The 12,174-nt window shown below is 45.3% G+C and overlaps 1 protein-coding gene across 3 annotated transcripts in view; it reads right to left on the bottom strand.

Moving 5' to 3' along the window:
* The window catches only part of TMEM117 (transmembrane protein 117), a 242,335-nt gene that overhangs the window by 218,929 nt on the left and 11,232 nt on the right, over window positions 1-12,174 (bottom strand). For all 3 annotated transcript variants that reach the window (XM_066634408.1, XM_066634410.1, XM_066634409.1), the window contains exon 2: window positions 9,704-9,998. In XM_066634408.1, the coding sequence (XP_066490505.1) occupies window positions 9,704-9,998 (295 nt within the window). The remainder of the gene's footprint in view (window positions 1-9,703; window positions 9,999-12,174) is intronic.

The following is a 12,174-nucleotide window of genomic DNA, read 5'->3' as shown; positions in this document are numbered from 1 at the left end:
GGGAATAAAAATGTAACATGATACAAGAGGAAACAGAGATCTTGTTTTGCCTCAGCTTGTCCTGTGAGTGAGATGCCGATCTTTTAAAGTATTAGTAATGCACTATTTAATAACAGCAAGCTCATCAGGTAGTTAAAGTGTTCATTAGGTTGCACATAAAATGAGGCCTCCCACAAAGTAGTGGTTTCTCCATACTTGAGAAAATTCCTTAGATATGCAGAAGATCAGTTTGTAAATCAAAGAAATGGTTGGCAACCTTCAGTCTCGAAAGACTATGGTAGAAGCTTGCAGCACCTGGTATACCGAGGCAGTCTCCCATCCAAGTATTAACCAGGCCTGACCCTGCTTAGCTTCTGAGATCAGACAAGATGTGGTTGGTTTAATCAGAGAAAAGAAAGCAAAAAACAAACAAACATTCAAATGAACAGACTAATGCAGACTGAGCATGTTTGGGAGTCACGAACAGGGTGACCAGATGTCCTCTTTTTCCAGGTCATGGCCTCGTGTCCTAGAACAGACCTTAAATTGCCTGGTGAGAGGGTCCCTACAGGTAGCGCATAGCCTTCTTGTAATGAATAAATTATATGTAATATAGTTTTAAACTTAATAATAAGTAATACAGTGTTTAAATTAACCACATGAAATCAATACACAAGTGCTTTTCGCTTTTATTTTGTCTTGTCCTGCATTTTTCTTGGATGCCCTACCTTTTGGGATGCCTTGTTCTCTTCCATGGTTATGACATCTGGTCACCCTGGTCATGGTGCCGAAATGTCAGATGGGGGGGGGGGAAGCCAACAGCAGAAGAACATGCAGATGGGAGGAACCGACAAAGGGAATTGATCTGCTTGAGTGAACCGGGCTCTGGGCTTGCGAAGATGCACCATTTTGTTGCAGACCCCACTTGCCAATTAACAGCTCAATCCTAACCAGTCAGCCTGTGGCACAATACAATGGTGCTGAAATGACCGCTGCTGTATCCTACAAGGGCAGAGAAGCAGCCAGAGGTCTCCTTGTAGTAAGAGAACTGCTCCCTTACTGTGTGTCGAGCTTCAGCAGCCTCCATGGATAAACTCAGATCCACGCCAGCTGAGTATATCCATGGAGGCTTTAAGGCCTAGGATGGGGGTTAGGATGTGGCGGAAGCCTCTGCCCCATCCCCTCCCTGGCCTGAACCGCCTTCCTCCCTGTCCCCAAACACCCCAGCCCCTGTTCTGTCCTCCCCTTGCCTCCTGACCATACACTGTTGGACTTACCCCCATCAGCGGGCACTGCTCCGATGTCACCAGCCAGAACAGGCCTGTCCACCAGTGGCAGTGACCTCCATGCGGTCACAACATGATTTATGGCAGTGGTTCTCAAAACTTTTAGCACCAGGACCCACTTTTTAGAATGCGAATCTGTCAGGACCCACCGGAAGGGATGTCATGACCAGAAGTGACATCATCAAGCAGGAAACGTTTTTAACAATCCTAGGCTACAATCCTACCCACACTTATCCAGGAGGAAGTCCCATTTACTATCATTATTAAAAGAATATACATAGTAGCCTGTTAAAAGGACAAATCAGTAACATTTCCTCAAACATAGTCACATACCATGGTAGCATCAAGTCTAATCTATTAAAAATAAAATATTGAAATGAATGGGGATGCACCTGAAATTGGCTTGTGACCCACCTAGTGGGTCCCAACCCACAGTTTGAGAAACACTGCTTTATGGCACGTTTGCAACAGCACATGTGTCTGTCCCACTAGCGGGAGCCAGTTTAGGATTGGCCTTCTCTCCTACTGATTAACAATTTAGTGTGATATGCAGCCCAATTTTATGCAGTTTTACTCAGAAGTATGTCCCAGAAGGCTTACTCCCACATAAGTATGCATAGGATCACAGCCTCAATCAATAGGGCAACACATTAGGAGAGGTATATCCCTCTTCTATATCTATATCACTCCTTGCCTAAATTGGTGCCTATTTCCATTCTCCCTCTCACGGACCAAAGGATGGGGAAGGAGGAGGTAGAAGCAGACCCAGAGCACTCATGTGTATCTGTACGACCCCTAATCTTTCCCTTCTGGAGAACTGATCTAAACAGTAAAAAGGATAAGTAGGACACTCCATCACCAATGCCAGCCGTCACAAATCGCTGACAAGCCAGCTGAAATGTCCCAGATTTCCTTGGAAATAAAGCCGCCCTGAAACCAGGAGGACTTACTTCTAAGTAGCCTGATCCAGAAAATAGATTCTTTTTTTTTCAGAACTACTAGCCTGATGTGCATGCAGATCTATGCAAATTTAAATCAATTAAAAGTCCTCAATCAATCAAGATGTCTTTAATCAGGCAAGAGCCTGACAGATTATTTGCTCCTCCAGGAGGAATATTAATTTATCCAGTGCCAATTTGCTCTGCCATCAATTCTAAGACCATACTGTCAGCACCCAATGGCCTGCTGCCTTGGCGAAATTTTCTTCTCCCTAGATAACTACCTACCCTCTTCAGCATCTCTTGCATTCCATGTTTTCTGGCACTTATTTACCAAGCTCTTATTATAAATTCTAATAATATTTTTCAAAATAAATGCCCACATTTCAAATGCTGTGACCCAGTTTCGCAGTAGATACAATATTCATTCATAAAAATGAACAAGCACAGGTGTCCCCCATATCTGTGGATGAGGTATCCGCAGTTTCACTTAGCTGTGCATCCGGGGACCCCCGTGACCCCCTCCATGCGCCCATTACAGTACCTTTGTTTTACTTTGGTAGTGTTTGCATTGTGGGTGCGTCTTGATTAACATTCTTGCTGAACTGAAGAACTGAACGTGTAGCTAACCAGCCTGCATGCTAGAGGACGACTAACAGGAAAAAGCATTTTAACGTTCAGCAAGAATGTTAAGCAAGAAGTACTTGCGCTGCAAGCAGTAAACAAACAGTAAAAAGAAACAGTAAAACGGTAAAACGAAAGGTATTGTAATAGATGAACTGGGGCACTATTTATATAGGGTTCCCTATCTGCAGTTTCTGTATCTATGGAGGGGAAACAGGACAGAGGGGGCTAAAACAGAACCTCCAAAGATAAAGGGGGCTGCTTGTACTCTGAAAACCATACAAGGAACGGTCAACGGTATAAGAGTTTCTAGACTTTGAATCTAAAAAACCATTTTGCTTCCAGAAAGCCCGAACTTCAGCTCTGAGTGACTTTTTTTTTCTCAAATAGAAGATTACTATTAGATTTTTCTCTATCAAGAGGTGGCTGTATTATTTCTCAGAAACATGGATATGACCCTAGATGGCAGAGAGGAGTTGCTGTCAAGTGGAGCGTGGGAGGCGAAGGGCCAGAGAGAGGCCAGACCAGGAAGGAATCCAGCTGGAAGGAGGAGTTCTATGAAAGACGAGAACTATTCAATTGTAAAAATCCCTACGGGGGTTTAGAACAACCTGCCCATGCAAATCGCCTTGGATTAAAGTCTGAGGAGAAATCTGAGGACCAAAGAAAGGCGGTATATAAATACCTGTATAAATATAAATATATATCCCCATATCTGAATTTAAAAAAAATAACTCACAGAAAGTAATGTTAGTACAAGCAACTTTTTAACACAATATCATTGGGAAAAATTTCATGACATCATTTCAACTTTTCTCAGGGAGAAATGAACCCTCCTAATTATTCTATTTCTGACTCTCAAACACCAAGTGTGTCTCCTTTCCAGCTCCCAGTACTTTTATTTTAATACTTATGTCATGAAACTGCCAGCAGCTACTCTGAAACCCATGCCTAGGAAAGCATCGATTCCATCCCAGTTTCTATTTGTTCCAACAGGTGTGCTGGCTCTATCTTTAGACTAATCTGCCTCAAGTATAAAAAGCTGCGCCCAGTGAAAAAGCTGCACCCAGTATGCAAACCAATGCAAAATCTTCTCTTAAAAAAAAAATAAGCAAAACAGTTCATGTTCTGCTTTACTGAAGACTCTCCACCTCACCATACCCCAAAGGAACAAATTAATGCAGATCCATTATTTTTTACTAGCATAAAACTTTGAACATAAGTTTTAATTAGAGTATTTTTAATAAGTCCAGTTTTCTGTGCATCCCTACCAGAGAGTAAGCCCCAATGAATGAAGACTACCTCTAAGTAATATATAGGATTGTGCTGTAAGTTGCTTAGACTTTTTATCAGGATGTAAGACAAAATAAGGTGAAGGAATCCTCAGTAGTATAAGCTGTTTCCCCCCAAACACAGCCATAGCTAGCCCTCCTCATTTGCACCTATCACAAGTCAGCAACAAAGTGACAACTCACTCCTATTCCAGGGAAAGGGTCACGTAGATTGGGATGCCCAAACCCCCGCTCATGGGTCATTTGCAACCCGCAGGGACCTCCAATTTGGCTCACAGGGAGCCCCCAGTCTCAATGAGCCTCTGGACCACCAGAGACATGCTGGAGCTCATGCTGGCTCGATGTGACTGCTCTCAGTGCAAGGGCTGATTGTACAACCCCTTGCGTGAGCTCCGGACCGAGTGCTACCTCCACTGCTTGCTGTTTTATGTCTGTGAAGCAATAGCGGCAGTGAAGGAAAGGTCGGCCTTGCTGTGTGTGTGGGGGGGGGAGATCAGGAGTTTTTTTAATCCCCCCCCTTTACTGAGATCAAGACAACAGCTCCACCATTCGCACTGAATTACAAAGTTCATAGTCCGCATGTGTTTTTATCAAAGCATGCCAGTAGCACAGTTCGTATGTGTATTATAAACAAGCTCCGTAAAATTCATTCATGCATACAAGTTCCATCTCTGATGAATTAATGTATGTAAATTTATTCAAATTTGAAATGTAAATTAATTCTTTTTTTTCCCAGCCCCCAACACAGTGTCAGAGAGATGATGTGGCCCTCCTGCCAAAAATTTTGGACACCCCTAACATAGATGATCAGATGAGTGGCGGCTGGGGGGGATTTGAATCACATGACACTAGGGCAGCAATTTTCAACCAGTCTGCCATGGTGTGCCATGAACGGTCCAAAGGTGTGCGGCAGGAGCTTAGAAGTTTATTACTATGGCCACTGGGGGATGCGCGACCCCCACAGCAGTGTGGTACGCTATATCAACTATCAAAAAACTGATTGCATGCCTCGACAATTTTTAATGCTTTCTCAGTGTATCATGAGATGAAAAGGTTGAAATCCCTGCACTATGGTGTATATGATGCACAGATGAAGAGTACTAAGGAGCCTAAAATACCCTGCAAACCCAGAGGAGGTCTAAACTTGGGAGAAAAACAGTGGAAAGCTTCAAATTGAGAAGGAACTTCGGAAATGTCGATCTGTGCCTCTGACACAAAGAGACACTTATATGAGATCTGCATGCTTTAGGCACTGGTTAGGGCACATACAGCTAGGTAAGTATGTTGGCATCCTTCAGTCTCGGAAGACTACGGTATTGCGCTCTGAATAGTGGTTTTGGAACAGAGTGTCCTCTCCGGTGCGCGAAGCCTGGGTAAAGTAGATATGGAGCATAGACTGTTTCCGATGCAGCAAATCCCCCCTCTCCACTTCGCTGAAATGGTCCAATGGAAAGGCAGAAGGCTGTACGGTTGGTTCTAGCGGCGTCGCAGGAGTTGCCAGAACGTGACTGTGTTCAGCCATGAACTGCTTCAGGGACTCCGGCTCCGGATTTTGCCTCGAGGTTGTCTCCTGAAGCCTCTGCCATAACTGGATGTAGCCACAAGGCAGTGGAGGTTTGGGATCAGAGTTTTCCTTCTCTCAGATGAGCTGCCTTCTCAAGCTGATGAGTCCCATCTACTGGTGGCTGTTTAGTCGCCTCTTACGACAAGTACAGCCAAACTGAGGGCCAAACTGAGGTAAGTATACCAAACTGCCAAACTGAGGTAAGTATACCTCCGTGAATACCATGTATGCATCTTTTGCGTGACAACATTACATAATGTTACTAATTCACCTGGAAGCACCATCATCATCCTTTTTTGAAGAATGCCAAATACACTGAAATCCAGCCCTTCGTTTCCTATTTAAAGGCACAACAACAACAAAATCAACATTGTAAGCTCAAGAAAATGGGCATGGCTACTCTTGATCTCTTTCTGCAAGGTGTCCTGTATCAGGGGACCAGGCTGATGGAAAAATAGTAGATTTTAACAGACACGCCCCAGCAGTATTGCAGCGGCAGTTGCTCTTCCACGCTCCCCTCCAAGTGAGACAGCAATCCGTCTAAGACTCATACCAGAGATGCTAAATGACACTGCAGAACCAGGCCATTCCAGAGATACCAAACCTCAGCACATATTAAAACATTTATTTACCTTTCAGGAGCCAATAGTATTTGAACTGCTAGGTAGAATGCTTCCTATTTCCTTGATCACTCTGTGTGTGTCTTTCTTCATAATTTGACTGTCTTGACCAAGGCGTTACAGGCTTTGTAAACCTAGGGGATGCTTTCTGTCTCTGTTCTTAGAGGCTTGGTCTATGCATACATCAGAATGTGGTGGCCCTGAGGCGGGCCTCCGTTTTGCTCCCACCACCCAGAATGGCTCCGAAGGGGAGGGGGAGGGGTTGCTTGCACAGCGCGGTGAGGCTTTCTGCAAAACATAGTGCTTTGCACTCCTTCTAGCTATGCACCTGGCTGGAGTAGTTCATCATAAATGAAACTAGGCTTTAACTTTCTCTACAGCAGTGGTTCCCAAGCTGTGGTTCGGCACCATGTGGTCTGGGGACCACAGGGTGGTCCAAAAGACCCTGAGAAGTGGTCCTCAATGTCTCAGGAAAAATGATGACCACCTTTGACCACTTCCAGTGTCTCACCAAGTGAGTGTTCCCCCATGGACTACTGAAGTGTCGGTTGTGGCTGTATGTAGACTGTTGTCTGCCCTCTCTGGTGGTCCAGCGCTTGCTGAAGTGCCACCTGGGGAGGGTCCATTCTTCACCCTTTCTGGTAGTCTGTGAAAGAGCAATCACTTGGTGAGATGCTTCCCCATGGACCACCAGAGAGGGCGGAGAATGAACCCCCCACAGCTGGCATTTCCAGTGTCTCACTAAGCACTCCCCCATGGGCTACCAAATAGTAATTTTTGTGTGTCGTGGGGATGGAGGGGGTTGCATGTGGTCCACGACAATTTCTATGTTTGCCTCAGTGGTCCGCAGGCTCCTAAAGGTTGGGAACCATTGCTCTACAGTTTGGAATTGGACTATACCATCATGTGCCAAAAACTCCAGAATTCTCAAGAAGAGCTTTCATTACACAGGCTCCTATCTCTATTTCAGACTCCTGATTAGAGAACACAGGATTCCGGTTTCCCACAGAGGCCTACTGACTTCAGGGATTTACCTGTTAAAACAGTATTTGAATAATCAACAAAGCATGTACTAGAAAGGAGTACAAGATAAATGCTAGCTGCTCTCTGGTCAGAGAAGCAATTTAAGATCTCTCCGGTCAGACGGCGGCCTACTGCACAGATTCACAAATAGGTGAAGACATCAGCTCAGGGACACAGAATCCAAGCAGACACACAATGTCTGTGTGTCAGTGAGGATTTGTCCTGAAAGGCTTAAACCAAAGCAATTTATTTAGCATGTTAAAGCAGGCTTTTCACCAGCAGTCTGTGACCCCCAGCATTCTTCCAGGTCAGGAGACAAGTTCTATTTTATTTTTTTATTTCTTGGTCGGTGCGAAGAACTCATTCACCTTTCGGAATAAAATTTTCTCCATCACTAGAATACATTAGCAGTAAAAACAAAACAAAAAACAAAAAAAACAAAACACTTGGGAATCTCTCTTGGCCCAGATACACACACAAAAAGTGCGCAGTGGCACATGAGTCAGCAAAGGTGAAGAAATGCCTGACTTAGGCCGTTCTTCACTTTTGCAGATACATTTTTACAATGCGGCTTCCTAGGGGATTTGATGTTGTTTAGCAGGGCTGTTCAGAAAGTCACAATCTGAAGTGTTTCAGCTATTAGATCTTCTAGTGAAACAAAGTCATCAAAACAGTACACAGAACCAGGTTTGCTGAAGTCGGGACTCCGAAAAACAGTAACCAAAAAAAATGCAAAGAAAAAATGAGCAACCTCCAAGGTTTCAGGATTCTGTAATACTCCTCATGTTATGATCATGATGTTTTTAGACACTGCAGAAGGGGATATATAAGTGTGCAGTTGTTACTCTTTTTTGACAATGAGCATTTAATGTACAGGGCATTCCAAAGGCTAACATCAGCAAAAGTGAACAAAAGGCCACTGCCCCAAGGAATTTACAATCTAACTTGCACAGTGGAAGAAACGGGGAAGGCAACTAGAAACAAATGTGAACAAATGTATCCTGAGAGACAGCGAGATAAATGGGTAATTTGTTAGACTTATACAAGAGGCCAATGTCCCAGTAGAGTAGCTACAGGGGGGCGGCATGGTAATAACTGCAGGTACCACAACATACTGTGTACTTGGGGAGGTCAGGTGGGAAAATGTCCCAGGGTGCCACTCGGGGGGGGATGCCATGACCCCAGTCCCTGCTGCATTTTCTGGTCCTGGCCCCGGGTGGCACAGGGGCCAGGATCGCAATTGCCGCAACACGCCATGTAAGCGGCCCCTCCCACTCACCATCAGAGCCATTCTGGGCAGTGACGGCAACGCACATATGTAGCTATGCTACTGCTGGCTCACAGGAAGTATAGGATTGTGGGGAGGAGAGCACATCACCCTAAACTTTTTGGAAGGAACTGAGAAATGCAAACACAAACTTCATTTTAGCTCAGAATACGGGGCCATATAAAAGCTAAATGAGCACATCATTAGAGCGAGTGTGATTAACTTTTTGATATCAAAGTAGGAGCTGTGGCTTCTCTCCTTTTTGACAGAGAAGACCAAAGAGAATGGCAGCAGGGCTAGGAAATCAGATATTGTGCAGTGTATAAATAGGGACGGATTCACAAAGCTTGAACTTGGGTCTATTCATAGGTCATAAACACAGCCTAACTACTCAACTACTTGAGGAATCCTTGAGTGATATTTATGTGCTCCTTAAGTTTAAAAAAAAGGGGGGGAGGGATCTGACCAAAGGAAAAATATTCACAGAACATGGCCTCAAGAAACATGGACTGAATCCTTTACTCTCCTCATTTGAGAGGGAAAATACTTGAAACTGAGAACCCACTTCAAAAACTACTCCCATGGCTTTACTACGGAATCACCACCCTGCTGGCTGCTTTGGAAATCAGATGTCCCTTAGCACAGTACAACCAAGTCCTAGACTGAACGTTAACAGAAAGCGGTTAACTTCCTGCTTTCTGTTAACATCTAATTCGTCTCTACGAGTACACAGGCTGCCTGCTACCTGCCTGCACATAGCACTATTAGCTTGCACGCTTATAGCCTCCTGTAAAAGGACAAACCATTTTCACTTGGCACCAAAGGTAAGCACCTGCATGAAAATAATGGGTGCAGGGGAGATGGGGGGCTGCGGAGAACCGCAGATACCGGGTCCGTGAATGCAGGGGGTGCCTGTATTTTGCTTGTGGCAATTAAGAGTGGCAGTCTAATCAGAGACATTGGCTTCCGAGGCAGGCTTGTCTCTGCTGTACAGCAGTACATCCTATTCAGCCATCACCATTTGCTTCATTTTGCTCCAGCGTTCACCCGAAAGCAAAACACATAAACTTCAGAGCGAGAAAAGGCTTTTAGCACATTAACAGGACTTACCAAACAGACGCTGATGGAAGAGGAACTTGCCCGCTACCAGTCCCGTGAGAATCGCAAGTAGCCACAGAAGCACTTTTAAAAACCTCCAGCCTCTTCCTTCTGGGTATTTATTGGTTAGAAATGAAAAGCAGTTCCCCACAACAATGACATTGGCCTCCGTTTGGCTGTGCGAGACAGGGTCCTCGGCAAATATTAAAAAGTTAAAGAAGATCACCAGGTAGGCCACAATTAAGCGGGACCAGGGATGCTGGAAGTAATAGCGGAAATCTTTGCCCATCCTCAAGCACTTCAGCCCCTGCATGTAGAAAAAAACAAAGCACACAGACGGTTAGTCATACATGCTACTGGATGCTGTGTTAGATACCGCCTATTCCTGCCTCCCAAGTTTCTCTTTAGAGGAGTCAGCTGGCTCAAGCTCAAGCCAGAATCCAGCACTCTTAAAACAGGAAAGAAGGGAAACTCTAAAGATGCTTTCATACATTAGGTTCAAAGCAGCTCTCGCTTCAGTCAGAGAATAAGAATCTATAACCCGCATTGGCCAGAGTGTTCATTTGCAGAACAAATGCCTTTCATTCACTGCTCTGCTGCAGTAACAATGATCAGATATTTACATAAACAAAGCTCCAAGGTGACTGAAGCCTCATGCACAAAAAGCATCCAATATTTCACTAACTGCCCAATCCTATGGTCACTAATGCCAGTGCAGTGCCCGCTGCACCAGCACAAGCCAGCACAAACGTGCAGTAAAGCACATTTGAGATGACTTGGAAGTAAGGAGTGCTGGCGGTCCCACCAGTCTGTATTGTCCCACCAGTGCTGAATCCGGCACAACAGCTGCAATGCAGGGTGCAGGGAAGGGAGGAGGGCAGAAGAAAGGTTGGATCAGGCAGGGCCTCCGAGACGAATTTTATAAGGGGGTACAAAGTTTCTTTTGGGCCCCTTGGAAAAGGGGGGAGTGAAACAGAGTGGAGGAGGGTGGTGACGGGTGAGCAGAATAGGGGCAGGGAGGGGCGAAGCAGGGTAAAGGGAAGGTAGAGACAGCTGGAAAAGCCTTTGGAGTCCAGATCTACCCATCCATGTGGCATCAGTAGTGTCCCCAGCATCCCCAGTCATAGTAGTGTCTCTGGCATCCTGTACAGACAAGTCTGAGTAGACAGGAAAATGTCAGAGCCTAGGAAATTTCTGGGCCCCCTCCTTTGGCTCCTGGGACCCCCTTTTGACCCTGGGCCCAGGTACAAATTACCTCCTTTACCCTCCTCTCTTAGGCCCTGGGATCAGGCCCAGGAGAGGGTGGAGTTGACAAATGAGACCTCTACCATATCATAACCTCTGTCGCATACCTACGCGGGGCTTCTTGGACGTACGCCAGCAATTTTGATGGCACCAATTTGAATAGCCCCATTGGGCAGGATGGAACTCGACGCAGGGTAAGAGTAACAATTGTCCCCTTACCCCGATGAAACCTCCAGCCTGCTCAGTTTCAGCAGTGGATACAGCATGAACCATGCAGTCCCAGTGCACCATCACTGGATATGACTGGGCTGCCCAATAGGGAATTCCTGGAGACAGAAGAAGACCTAATACAGCCTGCAGATGAACAGCCAATCTAGAACCTGGCACCAACTAGAACTTCAGCAAAGCTCTTCTTTCTTAACCTAATTAATTTCACATAAGCACAACTCAAATTTCTCTAATAGTTAATTACAACAACATGGTTAGTAACTGTGAAAGAATTTGCTCTGCTTCTATCCTGAATTGTTCTTCTTGGATATTCTTTTGGAGTCTCCGATCCTTCTTAGTAGAATCAATGAGAAAACTTAAGGTAGAGAAGTACAGTCGCTTGCCAGGTCTGGGATTTTGCTTTATTTCAGCTTGCATTTTAAGCACCGTGCCAATCTTTGCCGCCTACCTGTTCCTTCCTTCTCCTTTTGTTCACTCATCAGCCTCTTGCTTTCAGCCCTTGCATTGTTCCCAGCACTGCTGGAATTTTCCAGCCTCTTCTTGAACGCCCAGTATTTTAACTGTTTTGCCTGCCTGGCCCAAGTTCACTCCAAAGGAAGTGAAAAGGTCAGCAGGCATGTGGATGCGGCAGAACCCGTGGACATTATATATCTGGACTTTCAGAAGGCGTTTGACACGGTCCCCACCGAAGGCTACTGAAAAAACTCCACAGTCAGGGAATTAGAGGGCAGGTCCTCTTCTGGACTGAGACCTGGTTGAAGACCAGGAAACAGAGAGTGGGTATCAATGGGCAATTTTCACAACGGAGAGAGGTGAAAAGTGGTGTGCTCCAAGGATCTGTCCTGGGACCGGTGCTTTTCAACCTCTTCATAAATGACCAGGAGACAGGGATGAGCAGCGAGGTGGCTAAGTTTGCAGACGACACCAAACTTTTCTGAGTGGTGAAGACCAGAAGTGATTGTGAGGAGCTCCTGAAGGATCTCTCCAAACTGGCAGAATGGTCAGAAAAA

The sequence above is a fragment of the Tiliqua scincoides genome, chromosome 7 (genome assembly GCF_035046505.1).
Source record: "Tiliqua scincoides isolate rTilSci1 chromosome 7, rTilSci1.hap2, whole genome shotgun sequence".
NCBI classification, from domain to species: domain Eukaryota; kingdom Metazoa; phylum Chordata; class Lepidosauria; order Squamata; family Scincidae; genus Tiliqua; species Tiliqua scincoides.
Note: the sequence above shows the minus strand (reverse complement) of the source record. Positions and strands in the feature narration are given on the sequence as shown.